At 43.5% G+C, this 19,758-nt stretch overlaps 1 protein-coding gene across 1 annotated transcript in view; it reads left to right on the plus strand.

Moving 5' to 3' along the window:
• The first annotated feature begins 1,528 nt into the window (after nt 1–1,528).
• Nucleotides 1,529–19,758, plus strand: part of mi (cyclin E-interacting protein minus) — a 120,479-nt gene continuing 102,249 nt past the window's right edge. Inside the window, exons 1-3 of the mRNA XM_080274823.1 lie at nt 1,529–1,697; nt 11,050–11,311; nt 15,181–15,300. Coding sequence (XP_080130949.1) covers nt 1,529–1,697; nt 11,050–11,311; nt 15,181–15,300 — 551 coding nt within the window. The remainder of the gene's footprint in view (nt 1,698–11,049; nt 11,312–15,180; nt 15,301–19,758) is intronic.

Raw genomic sequence — 19,758 nt, forward strand, 5'->3', positions numbered from 1 at the left:
TAGTCTTAGAGAATCTATTACAGTAGCTGAAGAAGTATTTTGGGCTTTGCTTGATGTTCATTACTGCCCGATTTTCATCAAGTCTTCTCTGAGCTTCATGGGATTCTTTAAATGTCGCATAACCTCAGCTATCTTTGTTCTGATTGAGCGTTTCTGCTCTATGTTATCTGATTTACCTAACTGCTTGTTTTGAGAAGTTCTCTTCTTCATCATGACTCTCCTATCTCTCGGGATGGTGTTGTGTCGGATGTTTCTCTTTCTCCTCTTTATTGAGACATAGCCTAATTGTGACAGGTTTCGAGCATAGTGTTGAGCAGTGCTTGCAGTATGTCATTCTGATCATTTTCTGCTAAGATCAGGTCCCAGTTTGCTTCCTCAAAGCTTCAGTCTATGTGTTTCCAGTTGATTGAGTCACTGATAAAGTTGAACTCATCAAAGGGGGTGGACTCTGATGAGAACTCCTTTGTTTGCCCATCTCCAGCCTTTGAGTATGTGGTGTTTACGGTGATCAGGTTGTGATCAGAAAATATCATTTTTACCATTTGGTAGCATCTGATTGCCTCTTGACTGTTGCTAAAGAAGAGGTCTAGGATGTTGGTTTTTCATGTTTGGCCTGTTATATGTTGTAAGAGGAATATTTTATCAGTGGTATCCAGGAGGAGTCTGGCCTGTACTTGATCCTCCAGTGTGCCTCCGAAGATGATACCTTCGAGCCACTGGACAAGTTGGAAGTTGAAGTCCCCACACATGATGACTGGCATGGGTGTTAGCATGTTTTCGGTTATTTTGTTGATGTTGTTAACTCCGTTTTTTGTTTTTCATTTTCTCAGTCACACTGGGGTGGGTGATAACAATTGACAACGATTAGATTTGCTGACATGAATATAGAGCAATTAGTTCTACCTAACCATTAGAGTAAGAGAGTAGGGGTTTTGCGTCCTCATAAAACAAATAACTCAAAGTCAAATGGTCACCCCTTACGGGATTATGGTGTCTGGCAATAGATAGATAGGTAGATAGATGGATAGATAGGTCATTCCTTATTTACAGGTATACCATGACACCTCCATTACTTCTACCTTCCCTGCCTGCTCTGTACGGTGTGTAGCTTCGTACTGTTACTTTGGAATCATTCACCTCACTCGTTAAGTGTGTTTCAGTTAGGGCAACAAACACTGGGTCCTTTATATTGCTTTGGTTAGTTTTTGGGTAGAGACCTTGAATATTGCCCATAATGATATTTTCTTGTGGGAGTTGTATTGCAGTGAGCAAGGGCAGTTGCTGGCTGGGTGTCATCTGTGGTACCTAACTCATCTTGTTTTCTTTCATGAGGCTGGACAGGAGCATTGCCTGGGACTCGACAACCTTGGTTAAGACCTCCATGGCTGACTTCATGCCTATTACCATCTCTAAAAAAGGATCACCTTTCAGGTTACCTGACCTCAGAATTGGTACGGGTGGTGGTGCTGTGCTGGATCTGTCATAAGTTACTATGACAGGTAACATTATGTGTACCAGTAGGCTAAGGATGTTTGACTGGGTATGTCCGTTCAGGGTCTTCACATCTAATCTTGGCGCTGGAGGGAAACCTACCAGAGGTGGCAGCACTTCAGACAAGGAGGAACATCAGCAACTCCAGGTCTGGAAGACTTCCCCAACCTACCTTGCATTCTGCGAGGAGGACCTTTGTCAGCATGGTGGGCTGCCATCTCAGATGAGGGGGTGGCTGCTTCCTATGCTGTTTACTACACTAAAGGGAAATAACTCTGTGGCATTTATTTCCTTCCTCACACCTGTACGACTTTCTTTTCCATCATGGAAGAGAGAGTTATATGTAGAGTGGAAGAGAGAGGTGAAAAGATTAGTAAGAAGAGAGTGGATGAGGAATTTGGAAGGAATTTGAATGTACATTGGAGGGAATGTAAGTGTTCTGGAAAGAGTTTAAGTGAGTCAGACAGTGTGTTAAAGAAGTTTATTGGGGAGTGAAAGATGAAAATGGTAGATTACTAGTGGAGAATGGAGAAAAAGTGAGCACATGGAGAGAACACTAAGGAATTGTTGAAACTAGAGAAAAGAAGTACAGTAATCACTCTAATATCCGGACGCCCAATAACCGAACATCCCCACTAACCGAACCTTATCGTCCTGGGATCAAACATTCCCAAAATGGTCCGAAAATCCAAAAAAATTGGAAAAAAAACCGATTTTTTGCCGTCCGTAATTTGAACTTGCCGCGCGCGCCGCGTGAGAGCATTGTTTTGGTTCGTCATTCCTCCGACGTCCGATAGAGCGCCGCTGCATCCTCCCCACTTCCCGCCTGTCTCTCACCGCGACTGGACTTGCGCTCTTCGTCATGGCTGCCCACGTGCTCGCTTTTGTGGTGGTGCCGTACTTGCTGCAAGGCCTCCTGCTGCTCTCTGCCCTACTCTTAGTGTGTGTGATGATGGCCCCGCCTCCTGAGAAAAGGAAGAGAGTGGTGTAGACTCTGGAGAAGAAACGGGAGATATTGGAGAAGGTTGATGCGGGTTGGTCCTCCTCTCGCATTCTCCGCGAGTTCAACCTGGCCCGGTCGACTTTGTTTGATATCAAGCGTTCCCGAGACAAGCTCATGCAGTACACGGCTGACTTCTCGTCGAGAAGCAAACGCAACGTGGAGAGGAAGGTTATGTTTACTCCCAAGTATGCAGAGATCGACCGCTCCACGTTGATTTGCATCGACAGCAACGTGCAGCTGGTGTGATGGTACGTGGAACGGAGCTGAAGGCTGCTGCTGAGAAGTTTGCAAGGCTTCACGACGCCCTAGACTTCAAGGCATCCGAGGGTTGGCTCTTCGCGTTCAAGTTGCGACATGGCCTTACTAACCGTAAAGCACATGGCGAAGCATTGGACGCTAACGAGGATGGAGGGACGAGTTTCTGCACAAGGTGAAAGGCTTGATCGACAGGGAGGGCCTCACTCTCGGTCAAGTCTATAACGCTGACGAAACTGGCCTATTCTATCGTCGTGCCAACGAACACTCTCGCCGATGAGACGGAGAAGCGTGTACCTGGCACGCAAGCTTTCTAAGGAACGGATATCTGCTTTGTGTTGTGCCAATGCTAACGGCATGCACCGGCTTAAGCCCGTTATTGTTGGCCGTGTAAAAGCAGCCTCGGTGCCTTCGTGGGGTGATGGATGTCCTTCCTGTCGTATGGTACCATTCTTTGAAAGCATGGTTCACAGCTGTGATTTTCAAAGACTGGTTTCACTCATCACTTCGTCAAGGAGGTCATACATTACCAGACGAAGACACTGGGAATTCCTCGCGACCAGGTAAAGGCTCTCCTTCTCCCTCGACAATGCACCTGCCCACCCGTGCGACAAGGACTTGGTTGCTGAGAATGGCCGTATTAGGTGCATGTTTCTGCCACCTAATACGACTGCTCTCATTCAACCAATGGACCAAGGAGTGATCGTGGCAACAAAGCGCCTGTACCGTCGGAAGTTCCTGGACGAGGTGATGGTGGTTCCTCGAGACCCAGGACGAGCGCAGGGAAGGACGTGACACTCGAGGCAAGCGGGACTTTGGAAAACCTTTCGCCGCTACAACATCAAGTCTGCGCTGTACAACTGGGCTAGTGCATGGAAGGAAGTCCCTGTGGAAAACTCTTGAAAATGGTTGGTCTCGTCTGCTTCTCGGAACAGATGTGAGTACGATTTCCTAGGGTTTGACGTGGATGACTTCCATGCACGGCTACGTACGCACGGCGACGATGTTGATGTGGACGATGTTCGTGAGTGGTTGGACGACGAGAAGGGCTATCCTGGGTACTGACGTTGTCTGATATCGAGATCGCCTTCGGTTGCTGGTGTCAGTCCCGAACTTGAAGATTCCGACGACGAAGGCGATGATGATGCAGACTCCGCCCAGCAGGACACTACTCCAGCCATCCCCAAGCTGAGCGCACTCCGGGAACATCTAGAGTTCGTCCTAGACTACCTGGAACACCCGGACTGCGACAGGGAGATGGGGCCCTGGGACTCGTGGGAGGAAGTGCGTGCTTTCCGGCAGCGCATCATCAATCGCCAGAATCGTCGGTCCTTGCGTCAGTCAACGATTGACAGTTTTTTCAGGCCCGTGACCCCGCTGTGCCAAGCCCTGTCTCCACTCCGTTGCCTCCCAAGACAGGCCCTCATGCTCCGAGCCACAGCCCAGCACATCAGCTACAGTGAGTCACCGTCGACGTGAGTTTGCGGCTGTCTTCAGAGTCTTCTGTAGTCGGTACGCCATCACCACTACCCACCGATGCACCCCTTGGACGCCTGCCAGTGATACTCTCGGGCTCTGACAGTGAATAAACAGCAAGAACTTCTCCACTAGACCACACGGGAATTTTGAGTGTTGTGCAGTGAAAAAACGGTGTGTTGTGTTAAGGTTTTCAAGTTGGGAGAAAAGACTAAGTAGAAAAGAAATTTAACGAATTCTAACCTTTCTTTGTTTTGGCTTTGGAAACTTAAAAAAACTTGGGAAAAGTTAATGTGCAACACTTAAATTTAATGGAACATTATTTGGACTAAAGTGAACACTGTGAAAAGAACGGACTTCTGTGTGTTAGTGACTAAGTTCAGTGCAAGACTTCAGGAAGAGTGTAGTGCAAGTGCTTCAGGAAATCGTTCTTACTGTCAGAGTCCGAGAGGAGGCGGTTATTCATCGAGGTGGCCAGGGACTTGCTGTAAGTAGCCAAAATGTTTCATGTTGTACTATTTTCCATACTATATTTACCAGAATGTTTCATATTGTATTTTTTCCCATACTATACTTACCAGAAAGTGTCATACTGTACTTCTTTCCATACTAAACTTACCTCATGCATGTGCAGTAGGAATGGGTTTTTCAGAGTTCGGTTAGGTTCGGTTAGGTTAGGTTCGGTTAGAGTCCATAAGTACCAGAATGTTTATTAATGTATGAACATACTTCTAAACCCACATTTTATGTGTCTATTGCATTTATTTCAGTCATTTATGTGCCTTATTGGTGTGATTTGGGTGTTAAATAGGTGCTATGCATGTCCGGAGGGAGTTGTATAGGTGTTTCTCTGTGTTAGGGTCCGTAAGTACAAGTCCATAAGCTGGGGCCCAATATCCGGACAAAACCAATATCCGAACCTACCGATGGCTCTATTGATCCGGATATTGGAGTGATTACTGTAATATGAATACGGTATAAGTGGATGGAGAATGGCTGGAAGAAGGAGGGCTGTGAGAAGAGAGGAAGAAATCAGTAGGATGGAAGTTGTGGAAGCAATGAAGAAATTCAAAATGGGGAAAGCCCCAGGATTGATGGAGTGTGTGGTGCAGAGCTGAAACATGGGGAAGAGATAGTAGTAAAATGGATGTGGAAGATTTGGAGATTGGTCCGGGAGGATGGTAGAGTCCCAGAGGATTAAAAGTCAGGTATAATTATTCCCCTGTATGAAGGAAATGGGGAAAAAGAAGTGTATGGTATTCATAAGGGGCATTTGTCTTCTTAGTGTAATAGGAAAATTATATGGTAGGTTGCTTATTGACAGTGTTCGGGAAATAACAGAGGACTTAATTGGAGAGGAACAAGGAGGTTCTAGGAAGGGAAGAGGTTGTGTAGATCAGATATTCATTCTTAGGTCTTCAGTGGAAAAGTTTCTAGAGAAGGGAAAGTAGTTGTATGCAGCCTTCGTGGATTTGGAGAAAGCTTATGACAGGGTACATAGACAAGGATTGTGGAAAGTATTAAGAATCCGTCCATCCATCATGCAATCCTACGTTGCCCCATGAGGAGCGTAGAAGTCCTGGGCTAGGCAAGTTCGTCCTGACATTTAAGATGAGAGTGACCAGCCTCACTCATCCCTGAGTGGCATTATGTGAGCAATAAACCCCAACCACCCCTTGGATATAAACCTTCACCGGCTCAATCCGATTGGAGCTCCGTAATTACCCACAAAACCACCAGGCGCCAAAATTTAGTTATATGGTTACCACCCAGCGTAGTAAATGATATCTTGGTGTACAGGAAACCATTTGGTTTGTCACTTAGTGCAGAGTCACCCACAGGCAGAAGGAAGAGGAAAGAATGAAGGAAAGAAAGTATTAAGAATAAATGGAGTAAATGAGAAGTTGTTGAACGCCATGATGAGTATGTATGAGGGTGCTAAAACTGCACTGCGTGTGGATAATGAATTGAGTGAATTTTTCTATTTGAAAGTTGGATTGAAACAAGGATGTGTCTTGTCTCCATGATTGTTCAGTCTGCATATGGATGGGGTTATAAAAGAGATACAAGTTAGGGCAGTGGATGCTAGGGTGGCCCTAATGAGAGAGGGGAGTGTTTGGAAACTCCCTGTACTGTTGTTTGCAGATGATACTGTGTTGTTAAGTGAAGATGAAGGGGAGCTGCAAAGCTTGGTGAATGAGTTTGGGAGAGAGTTTAAGAAACAGAGTCTAAAGGTGAATGTAGGGAAGAGCAAAGTTATGGTCTTCAAGAGAAATGAAGTCACTGAATGTCAAGTGAGGTTGGATGAGGAGGAAATGGAAAATGTGAGTCCATTTAAGTACTTGGGCAGTGTGATGAGTGAGGATGGAAGTTTAGAGGGTGAAGTGCTTGAAAGGGTACAACAAGGAAGAAAGGTTGCTGGCTCTTTGAAAGCAGTGATAAGAAACAGGGAAGTGAGCATGGAAGTGAAAAAAGTTACTGCATGGCAGTATTGTGATACCAACTTTAATGTATGGAAGTGAAGCTTGGACCTTGTTGGAGGAACACAAGTCAAGAGTGAGAGCAGTGGAAATGAGTTATTTAAGAGGAGCCTGTGGAGTCACATGGAGTGACAGGCTGACAAATGAGGATATAAAGGAGCGTTGTGGTGTGGATGTGGATGTGATAGGAAGCGTTATGAGGAACACACTTAGGTGGTTTGGCCATGTGGAGAGGATGGAGGGTAAGAGACTGACGAAGAGAGTGTATGTGAGTGAGGTGGAGGGGGGAAGAGGGAGGGGGAGGCCGAGGATGAGATGGAGGGATGGGGTGGAGAGGTATATGAGAGAGGAGGGTGTGAGTTGGGAGCAGGGCAGTGAAATGGCGGGGGACAGGGCGATGTGGAAGCGATTTGTTTGTGGCCACCCCAAACGGGATTGAGGCGTCTGGCATTAGATAGATAGATAGATAGATAGTATGTTTACCAATATGGGTGTGTTGATGGCTTACTTAAAAACTTCTCCAAGAAGAAAAAAACATACACACACATGCACACACTGCATATGTTCATGTGGCTTTTTGAAGTGCAGGTTAAAATGTTTGAATAGGCACATGAATTGTACTAGGAAAGTTATGAATGAAAGGCAGGGTAGATATTTCTTGCTCCACTTGAAATTGGGCAAGTAGATGATGTGCAGTTTAGATATTTAATTCATCCATCTACCCATCCTTGGAGTCCCCAGGGGGGACCATAAATGCCCCCTCTCCCCGTGACGACTTGAGCTGCCTGGAACCACTGTCTGACTCTCTTCTTCTTCATTTCTGGAACATTCGCAGCCTTTTCCCTAGCTTTCGCTCTGTTGAGCACCACCTCTCCTTCTCTAAACCTCACCTTCTTTTTCTAACTGAGACTCAGCTGTCTGAGGCAACTGACAGCAGACCCTTTTCTGTATCCTCCTACTTTCTCTATACTCATTTCAAAGCCAAAGGTGGCCATTGTGTATATATACACAATGACTTATCTTGCTCTCGTGTACCTGAACTCAATTCTTCTGACTTCTCTACACTCTGGCTTTGGCTTTCCTGTCATTCTCTGACTAAATATATCTGCTCTGTTTACTTATCTCCTAATTCCACAAACTATCAAAAATTCTTCGACTATCTTACTTCTACGATGGAACACATTCTGTCCATTTCTCCTTTCTCTGAGATCTCCATTCTAGGAGATTTCAATGTTCACCACCACCTTTGGATCTCCTCTCCTTTCATTGATCCACCTGGTGAACAAGCCTACACCTTTTCTATCCTTAATGACCTAGAGCAGCTTGTACAGCACCCTACCTGTATCCCTGACTGCCTTGGAGAGAGCTCCAACATACTTGACCTTTTCCTTACAACTAATCCTTCTGCTTACACTGTTAATCTTTCCTCTCCGTTGGGCTCCTCCGATCACAACCTTATCACCTTAACCTGTCCTATCGCTCCTGTACGGCCTGTGGACCCTTCAAATAAACGTCTGTGGCACTTTGGAGCTGCGGATTGGGAGGCCCTCAGGCAGTACGTCATTGATTTTCCATGGAATGATTATTGCTTCCATGGCCAGGAGCCATCTGGGTGTGCCTTGCGCATTACGGAGGTTATTCTCTCGGGCATGGAAGCATACATTCCTTTCTCATATCCTTTGACCAATGCAAGAAACCCTTAGTTTAATCACGCTTGTTCTAATGCTGTCCGCAACAAGGAGAGGGCCTATAAAAGGTACCGGAGCCAACCCACCCCTGAATCACATCTTTTATACGTTTCTGCCTGGAATCATGCTAAGTCTGTTCTTCACTCTGCTAAAAATAATTTCATCCATACTAAATGTTCTCAACTCTCAAACTTGAATTCTTCTCACTTCTTCTGGCATCTTGCCAAAAACCTTTCTAACAACTTTACTTCATCATCCTTCCCTCCTCTTTTCTACTCTGATGACTCTGTAGCTATTTCTTCTACTGATAAAGCAGATTTCTTCGCTCAGACTTTCTCCTCCAATTCCACCTTAGACAATTCCAGTGCTGTTCCTCCATCACTTCCCCCCTCTGACTTCCTCATGGCTGACATTAATATTTCTTCAGTTGATGTATTTTCTGCCATCACAGGCCTCAATACTAACAAGGCATATGGGCCTGATGGAATTCCTCCTGTTTTTCTCAAGAACTGTGCTTCTGTGCTTACACCCTGCCTAGGTAAACTCTTTTGCCTTTGTCTGTCAACTTGTACCTTTCCTTCTTGCTGGAAGTTTGCTCTCGTTCAGCCAGTCCCAAAGAAGGGTGACCATTCCCAACTCTCTAACTATCGTCCAATTGCTTTAGGATCCTGTATCTCAAAAGTTTTCGAGTCAATTCTTAATAGAAAAATTTTAAAGCATCTTTCCCATCACAACCTGCTTTCTGATCGTCAGTGTGGGTTCCGTCAGGGACGCTCCACTAGCGATCTCACGTACCTTTCAGACTCCTGGTCATCCTCCTTTCGGAACTTTGGCGAAAGCTTTGCCATTGCACTTGACATCTCAAAGGCTTTCGATCGAGTCTGGCATAAATCTTTCATTTCCAAGCTGCCCTCTTACGGTTTCTATCCTTCTATCTGCACCTTCATCTCTAGCTTCCTTTCTGGTCATTCTATAGCTGCTGTTGTAGACAGCCATCGTTCTTCTAGATCCATCAACAGTGGTGTTCCTCAGGGCTCTGTCTTATCGCCAACTTTCTTCCTTTTATTCATCAATGACCTTCTAAGCTGTACATCTAAACCTATCCACTCATACGCTGATGACTCCACCCTTCACCTCTCGATTCGGTTCTCGCAACGTCCATCTCAGCAGTTACCTCAACAAACAAGGGATGAGGCTATGGCACACCAAATGTCTGACTTGGCTCGTACCTCTGACTGGGGTAAAAATAATCTGGTTGTTTTTAATGCATCAATGACTCAGTTTTTACATCTATCAACCCGACATAATCTTCCACAAGTATACCCACTAATGTTTAATAATATTCAGCTTAATCCTGCATCATCCTTGAACGTGCTTGGGGTTCATTTACTCGGGACTTATCTGGGAAAGATCATATTACATCTCTTGTAAAATCTGCTTCCAAGAGATTAGGTGTGTTAAGCCGACTCTGTTCCTTCTTTACCCCTGCACAATTGTTTATCCTATACAGGGGTTTTATCCGCCCCTGTTTAGAGTACAACTCTCATGTGTGGGGAGGCTTCCCACATACAACTCTTCTCAATAGGGTGGAGTCAAAGGCTTTTCGTCTCATTAACTCTCCTTCTCTTACTGACTCCCTTCAACCTCTGTCTCTTAGTCGCAGTGTTGCATCTTTATCTCTTTCCTATCGCCACTTCAATGGTCACTGCTCCTCTGAACTGTCTGCACGCATTCCTCCACCTCTATGACGGGTTCGTAGCACCCGTCTAGCGGTAAACTCTCATCCCTTTTCTGTCCAGCTCTCTAATGCAAGAGTTAACCGTTACTCCCAGTCCTTCATTTATGCTACAGGTCAACTCTAGAACTGTCTTCCTCTGTCTGTATTTCCTACTTCCTATGATCTCCAGTCTTTCAAATGCAGTGTGTCCAGGCATCTCGAAATGATTGGACCTTGAATTTGGCTCTCTCTTGTATTTGGTTTTTCTCTTGGAAGGAACAATAATTGCAGACTAGGGGCCTTTGGTTCCTTCTTCCTCGCATTAAAAAAAAAAAAAAAAAAATCATCCAAATCTATGCCACCCTGGGATTAGGCAAGTTGATCCTGACATTTAAGATGAGAGTGACCAGCAACACTCATCTCTGAGTGGCATTACGTGAGCAGTAAACCCCAACCACCCATTGGATATAAACCTACACAGGCTCAGTCTGATTAAAGCACCTTAATTACCCACTAAACCATGAGGTGCCATTATTTGGTTGTATGGTTACCACCCAGAGTAGTAAATGGTTTCCTGGTGTGCAGGAAACCATTTGGCTCATCACTCAGTGTAGAGTCACCCATAGGCAGAAGGAAGAGGAAAGAAAGAAAGAAAGACAGAAGAGAAAGGATAGCAGAGAGAAAAGGGCAGAGACCCAAAGCAGCACTACATTGAGTGGGTGGATGGTGAGTGTCTCCACCTACTGCTATTTATTTATCTTTTATTTTTTCTTTGATCTTTGACAGATTTATTGTTGTTGTGCAGAGCGTTTCTCTACATTCTCGTTGGTGTCTGCATGATTTCATTCTTAACCATACCGTACAGGGTTAAGATATTCTTGAATCCCTTATATTGATAAACTGAATCTCATCATCATCACAAACTGTCCTGAATTTCAGAATGTAAAAGCAATTTTATTCAAGAGGAATTAGAAGTAGCAGTCAAAATTATCAAGCAGAAAAGTGAAAACTTACATAACCTCTGCCACCCGGTGCAACTTGCTGCAGCAACAATACATAACGAGGAGAGTTTAGACAGAGAAGAAGATTCAGCATCCCCAGTCTGGATCGATTGGTCAAAGAAGGAGCCCTTACAAGAGTTCTCTGCATCTCGGGACAACTGGACTCAAGAAACTGCACATGATGAAGATCATTATTTTAGGTATTGTGGTAGTAGTATGTAGTACAAGTACAGTAAATACTTACAGCAGTTAACTCTGTATATGCATTGTCACACCTTGGTATGTAATGGCTGAGTATGCGACTGATCAACAGAATAATTGATGAAAACTTGTACCCAGTTGTGGGTTAATAATAGCAAAAATCATGTACAATTTTATCAGTGGCCAATGATGATGATTTCGTGCGGACACACGCCACCCACACAAGCCAACTGTCATATGTTTGAGCCAAGATTGCTGCCTATTGTGTACATGCACATCAAAACACCACCAATATGCAATATAATAGTGCAAGCACATAGCAAATACTGCATGCAATATTAAGTAGAGAGAGAACTTTTATGTGTGAAATACAGACTCTTGTGAGTTGGAAAACACCATATTGCTCTCCCTCAGCCTCAGTGGGGACCCTTGGTGATTATTTAAACTGGCTTAGGACACACTTCAATTGGGTGGCATTTTTTTTTTTTTTTTTTTTTTTTTTTTTTTTTTTTTAAGAGTTCAGGTTACCTGACCCTTTACCCCCTCCCTGTCACCATTGAACCCATGCTAAACTGACCTCGGTATGGAATCTGTTTACACTTGACATAACCCCATTACATACTAGAGTGTGACTGTACTGTATTCCTCAAAACCACCAGTTTAAGCAAAATTACTTTAGGTGGTGGCAACCATCATCCACTCACTTGATGTAGTGCTGCCTACTTCTTCCTTAGCCTTTATCATTCATTTTCTGTGCCTGCCCTCCTCTCTTCCTATTTCTCCCATCTTTCCTGTCACTTCTTATTCCTTTTCTTTCCATTACAGGTGGCTTTACATTGAGTGACAAGCCAAATGGTTTCTTGTAAGCCAAGAAACCATTTACAACGCTGGGTGGTAACCATATAACCAAACCATACGTGCTCCCTACGTGTCAGCAAGTGGGTTGGTGGAGGGTTAGTGCCCCTCCCTGTAAAACAAATAACTCAGAGTCAAATGGCCACCCCTTACGGGATTATGGCGTCTGGCAATAGATAGATAGATAGATAGACTTTTTGTAGACATGTTCTGTCATAGACAGTTATATTCTTATTTAAGTACAGTAAAAAACGTTCCAACTCAGACTGTTAGGGGGAAGGCTGTCTTAGTTATGAGATTGTCCAGGTTATAGCAGATGGATTTCTAATAGCCCCCCCAAAAAAATTTTTCACCTTATATGAAGAGTCAAAATGTTATGTATCTAAATAACCACACAGCACTAGCCTTGAAACCCTCATATTTCAGATGTCTAGGTTTTCAAGAGTTACCGGATCATTTTTTTCTCGGATAGGCAGGCACTTTTGTTTATGTTTGGGTCAAGTTTAGGCCTAGGGCTGAAAATCTTTTTGGATGATATCTTTCTTATATGTCTTAATTTGTCGGGAAAAAAAAAAAAATTAGTAGAAAAACCTTCTTTTAATGTACATATCTGAAATTGCTAGAGGTATTGTGTTACAGAGGTATTGTTTGAGGGGGTAAAATGACAAGAAAAATGCTTCAGCAGGAGAGTGGTTGTCTAAGTCATATGCCGGTTATTTCATATAACTTGTACAGTACCCTCGTGTCCAACACGGTAATATTGTCATGCCCGGGTCCCGTGTTGGACCAAAAATGTGTTGGACAAACAACAGACCTTATGGGGAAAAATGAATTATGTCAGCAACCCTAGGAAAAGTCACCCTAAATACCTACCATATACCTATACATCAGGGGTTCCCAACCTTTATTTACCCATTACCCCATTTTCCACACCTCCCTTCACTCATTACCTTTTATTGCTTATGTTTCCACAGTTGCATTTTAGCTACTTAACATTTTGATGCCTAGATTTTAGTTTGAATGTAGGACTTAATTAAAGGTTAGGCTAAAACCAGGAGAGTTATTGCAAGGAGTAATTTATTTTTATTATTAACACTGATACCAAATAAATATGACTTTAAACATTCATCTCTGAATTTTAGTATAGGTCTGAAAGTCTATCATAACTGGTATGATTTTTAGATTTTTTTTTTTTTTTTTTGTTACCTCCCCCATTACCCTTCACAAAAGACCAAATTACCCCACTTGGGGTAATTTACCCCAGGTTGGGAACCCCTGCTATACATGTATTGGTACTACTGTAATTATAATAAATGGAACTGTACTATGAATGATAACTAACCTTTTAGGCCCACCTCCGTAAGCATTCACTGCCGCCAGGATCTTGTCTTGGTTTTTTATTATGGTTCTCACGCTGGCTTCATTCATGTCGTAGGCCTTGGCGATGTCCACATTCCTCTCCCCTTTCTTCTTCCTTTCGATGATTTCTAGCTTGGTGGCCTGAGGGAGGTGCCACCGCTTCTTGAGGTTCTCAGAAGGCTTCCTAGGCATCATGAGCAGGGTAAAATGCAGTAGCAAGGGCAGAAAATGCAGCGAAAAAAAAGCACCGTCCAATTCGAATTATGTGACTGAATGGCGCTGTGGCGGGAGAAATTTAAACAAAACATCACGTGAGAACAGAAGCGTTTTTAATTGGGCGACATCACGATCACGTCACGATAGCAGGCGGGGGAGGCTACTTGATCGGAAGTTTTGATTGGCTGTCAGCGTCACGGAAACGTCCAGTATGACCGTGTTGGACTGGAGGTAATCGTGCTAGAGGCGAACTCTGCGGATTTCGCCCACTTCTCGGAGCTCCGTGCGTGTTATGCTAACGCACCCATGTTACAGTAATTAAATCATATTAAATCGTACTGATTTTTTGCTCTCTGTCCTGGACGCGAATCGTGCTGGACAAACACGTGTTGGATGCGAGGGTACTGTACTCATCCGAGTTACATTAGATTTGTCTGCCCAGGTTTTTTCCCCAAGTAACACTGAGTCTGAGTTAGAGGGGTCAAAGTTAAAGAGATTCTTCTGTATAGTAAAGACTGCAGAAAAGTATAAAAATATCAGTTGAATGTGATAAGGTGTACTATACCTCAGCATGTTTTAATGGTGAAGTCCAAAAGTAACTACAGTCAATAAATGGTTTATTGGAGTTAATGCCAATGTTAATGGCAGTTGGGGGCTGCCCACCATTAATTCATTAAGTGTAATGCTACCTTCAAGGTATACAGCACTGTGTGTGATAACCGTATAACCGGCAGATGGGTGCCTGTTAGTCAGTAGTTTAAGGCACTCACACAAGATATGGCCTTTATAGATGTAAGTTTGGGTGGCAATTGGTGTTTTACTGCTTACATACTACCTCTATGGTGAGTGAGTGGTCACCCTCACTTCAAATTATTGAGTGAATAGCCTTGCCCTAGTCCCTGACTAAAGAGAGGAGGAGAGCTTTTTATCACTGGAGAGAGAGATAATGTACCAGGGATGTTCTTTCTTTTATATCCCAAAAGACCCATGCTGTACATCACCCAGCCTTGTGTGACCATGTGAAACGTGTGGGATTCTCAAACATATTTGTGATCAGTTCCCTGTCGTTTTGTGGCAGGAAGAACCGGACTCATGGAAAGTTTGTACCCTTGTTTTGTTTTGTTTTTTCTTCCTGCTGCCATGGAAATACTGTATATACGTATGGTAATTTTCCTCTTATGAACAAGATTTATTTCTGTTGGAAGGACAAATGACATGGTAAGACTTTGCACTCTGCTTTCCATGTCCTTCCTGGGAAAACAAATCATACAGTAGTTACAGAAGGGAATTGGGCATAAGTGCATTTGTGAATCTCACCCAAGGTTAGTATGATGAGTGGGTTTTTTATTTTTAGTTGGTATATGTAAGATGAATGGATGGCATAAATTGCTGATAGTGAATTATGAAATATGACCTTTAACTCTGAAAATACTTTCAGGTATAATGACTTTTTTCTCCTGGCCAAGATCTTGCACAAGTTTGCAGATGATCACCAAGATGTGGGGAGCTGCCTTATTTATATGGTGTGGTGTGTGGATACTTATGCCCCAAATCCAAGGTAGGAGCTGTGAATATTGTGCTGCATAGAGAATTCAGTGCTGAATAATGAGCATCTGATTTAATTTTAGCAGCTATGGTTTTTAGATATGCAGTTTTCTTACTAGGCAGTTGCACTTTAAGCAAGAAATTTCTCTCTCAAAAAATACAAAATGTATCATGTACATCATCATCATCCGGACCTCCTTTCCCACCTTTGGGCAGGGTGAGGAGTAGCAATGTCCAGACGGCGAAAGTTTGCCCTGTTGAATGGGACACACTTCCATTCACTTATCATTCATCCGTCCACCTCAGTCTCTTGTCAGTCCCTTAGCCTCACCAACTTCCATACCTCTCTTCCTCACACACTCATCCACCTTATCCTTCCACACTCTTTTCGACCTACCTTGCCTCCTCCCTTCTTCAAGTTCACTCAGGTACAGTATACCATGTTCACCACTCTATGTCATCCATTCTCTCCACATGACTAAACCATCTCAGTACATACTCATTGATTCTGGTGTCCACAGACTTCCTCACTCCATATCTTTCACTTATCACATTATTCCATATTCTCTCCACTCTCTGTACTCCACATACATTCCTCAGCAGTTCCATCTCCACCATTCTTACTCTTGCCTTTTCATTTTCATGCCACACCATAGTCTCACATCAGGATGTTAAAGTTGGCACTAACACTCCATCATGTAAGTCTCACACAGCTGCAGCACTCAAGCCTTTGTTTCTTATCAAGGTCTTCATAGCACCAGCTACTTTCATTCCTTGTGTCACTCTGCTTTCCACCTCATTTGCAGATTTTCCTTTCTTTCCTCTCACTCTACCCAAGAACTTGAACTCTCACCATTTCCAGTCTCTCTCCATTCACTGTAACATCACACTGGGAGTCACCGTCTCTCTAAGTATCCATATTCACTGTAACATCATACTGGGAGTCACCGTCTCTCTCAGTATCCATATTCACTGTAACATCATACTGGGAGTCACCGTCTCTCTCAGTATCCATCATTTTCCTCTTTTCTACATTTACTTCCAAGGCATGACACTCACAGACATCTACAAAACTCTGCACTAGTCTGCCAAGCTCTTGTCCGGAATTTGCAAGTAGCACGGCATCATCAGCATACAACAGATTTGAGATACAATATTCTTTCCATCACCGTTCATTACCAACACCATCCCTCTCTCCACCATTCGTGTTTTTACTTCTCTCATCACATTATCCTTATATGTATTGTACAACCATGGGGACATCACACACCCTTGATGCACTCTTACATTGATTGTGAACCATTTACTTAGTTGCCCATTTACTCTTACACTTTCCTCACTACCATCATAAAAACTTGACAGCACCTAGCAGCTTATGACACCGTACATGCGCAAAATTTTCCTTCTCTGTCTGCTTTGTCGTATGCTTTTTCCAAATCCATTAAGGCCACAAATGCCGTATCATCCTTCTCGCATGCCTTGTACACTGTCTGTCTCACTGCGAATATTTGATCCACACATCCTTGGCCACTCCTAAAGCCACCCTGTTCATCATCATCACCCTAGGGCAGGGTGAGGAGTAGCAACATCCAGACAGCCCAAGTTTGCTCAGTCCAATGGGCCACGCTTCCTTTCACTCATCATTCAAGCCCTCGGAATCATGGCTTAAAATGATATGCCAAAAACTCACCACATTCTGTAACTTCACATAAACGTATCCATTAGAGTCTCTATAATAATTATTCAATATACCTTCCCTACAACACTCAGTAGACTTCTATTTGTGTATCTATTGCCAGATGCCTTAATCCTGTAAGGGGTGGCCACAAACAAATCGCCTCCATGTCGCCTTGTCCCCCTCCATTTCATTGTCCTGCTCCCAGCTCACACCCCCTTCTCTCATATACCTCTGCACTCCATCTCTCCATCTCATCCTTGGCCTCCACCACACTCACATACTCTCTCCTCATCAGTCTCTTGCTTTCCACCCTCTCCACACATCCAAACCATCTTAGTGTGTTTCTCCTAATGCTTCCTATCACATCCTCACCACAACACTCCTTCACTTCCTCATTTGTCAGTCTGTCTCTCCATGTGACTCCACAGCAGGCTTGGGTCCGAGTACATGGACTCGTACTCGTACTCGTACTTAAGTACACAGTATAATGTACTTGTACTTGTACTCGGGTTTAAAAGTACTTGTACTCGGGTTTAAAATTTCCATAGTACTTGTACTTCTACTTGTACTTGTACTCGGACTCAAAGTACTCGACAATTTTACAAGTACTTTCGAGTACAACCATGATATATAAAATTGGTGAGGGCAACAATGGTGTGTCCTTGGAGAGGCCAGGTGGCCTGGGTTGGTGAGTCACTGAGGTCAAGTGGTGTACAGCCACGCCCACTAACTCCTGATAAGCTGCTTGTAATATGTTAGCACCTTGGTACTAATTGCAAGGAGTGAAAAACAGCTGCCTGGACAACATGCACACACACACACACACACACACACACAAACACACATATATATATATATATATATATATATATATATATATTTATATATATACACACACACACACATTCACACAATAAACTGCTGAAAGCAATTGAGGTTAAATCAGTAAAATGGACTCGTACTTGGATTCAAGTACAGCACAAATGTACTTGTACTTGTACTTGGATTCGTGATACCGTAATGTAATCGTACTTGAACTCGAGTACAGAAAAATGTACTCGAAACCAAGCCTGCTTCACAGGCTCCTCTCAAATAACTCATTTCCACTGCCCTCACTCTTGACTTGTGTCTCTTCAGTAAGGTCCAATCTTCACTTCCATACGTTAGAGTTGATATCACAATACTGTTATGTAGTAGCTTTTTCACTTCCATGCTTACTTATCTGTTTCTTATCACTGCTTTCAAGGAACCAGCAACCTTTCTTCCCTGTTGCACCCTTTCAAGCACTTCACCCTCTAAACCTCCATCCTTACTTATCACACTATCCAAGTACTTACATGCGCTCACATTCTCCATTTCCTCCTCATCCAGCCTCACTGTATATTCACCGACTTCACTTCTCTTGAAAACCATAACTTTACTCTTCACTGCATTCATCTTTAGATTCCGTTTCTTACACACTCTCCCAAACTCATCCACCAAGGACATGTAACGTATTGAGAGAGAGTGGTTACACGTGTTCCATATGTGACAGCAAATGGATTGGCAAAGGGTTAGTACCCTCCCCGGAAAACAGCTAACTAAAAATTCAGTACAAACAAGAAGCCTAAGACCAGGACTGACTATCAAGTGACGACTAAGGATCGAACAAAGGACATGGTACAGCGTGGGCCATGGAATGTAAGGGGTGCAAATTATGAGGTGACAGTGAAAGAGATTGTCCAGGTTCTTGAGGATGCAAAAGTGGATGTATGTGGAATAACTGAGACAAAATGGGAGGTGAGACTATGAGAGAATGGGAGTATGGGTTGGATATATGCACAGGAGTAGGTGAGAATGAGAGGGCAAAAGAAGAAGTTTGTATTGTTGTGCGCAAGAGATGGAAGGAGAATTAAAGAGAGCATGGATTTGTCAGCTCAAGCATTGTGTGTGTAAGATTGAAAGTTGTACTGCAAATGTGCGCGATTGTGTGTATGTGCCAATGCAAGATCGTGCGAGTAGAGTGAAAGAAGAGCTTTAGACAAATGTGGAAGTGTGCATGGAAAAGTTTGAAATTAATGAGACAGTGTTTTTGACTAGAGATATGAATGGAAAACTAGGGAATGTGGAGGTGGATGGAGTAGTTGGTGAGTGGGGTGTGCCTGTGGAAGCGGATGAGAATGGCAGTGCTCTAGTGGAGACTTGTGCAGGGAGGGAGTTGGTGATAGCCAATACTCTATTCAGATACAAAGTGATCCACAAGTATACGTGGTGAGTGATGAGAAGGGAGGGTGGTGAACTAAATGAATGTAAGGCAAAGATTGATTATGTGAGTGTGGATGATAGAATGAGAAGGTGGGTAATGGATGCAAGAGCATACAGAGGTTGGGGGAATGAACTTTCTGACCACCAGTTGATGATGAAAGTGAAGGTTCAAATGAAATGGAGGAGGAGGAGAAGGGAAGGACAGGAGGTAGTAGTCCATACAAGGAGGGTAGAAAGGTTGCAAGAGGATAGAAAAAACGCAGAATATAAGAGAGAAGTGGTGGAGCAATTGGGTAAATATGATTTGGAGCAGATGGGCAAGGTGGAAGGTATGTGCAAGATATTCACAGAAGATATCTGTGTAGCATGTGAGGTGGTGTATGGAGTGAAGAGAAGACGAAAGTGGGTGCAAGGAACAGCATGGTGGAATGAAGATGTAAGAGGCTGTGGCACAAAAGAAGAAAGCATATGAGGCATCACGGGGAGTAGTCAGACAAGTGACAGTTTTTAAAAACTGCAGAAATTGAGTTTTCAAACATCAATAACTTT

The sequence above is a fragment of the Coenobita brevimanus genome, chromosome 59 (assembly GCF_032717465.1).
Source record: "Coenobita brevimanus isolate Jiangsu-jjx chromosome 59, ASM3271746v2, whole genome shotgun sequence".
In the NCBI taxonomy this organism is placed as follows: domain Eukaryota; kingdom Metazoa; phylum Arthropoda; class Malacostraca; order Decapoda; family Coenobitidae; genus Coenobita; species Coenobita brevimanus.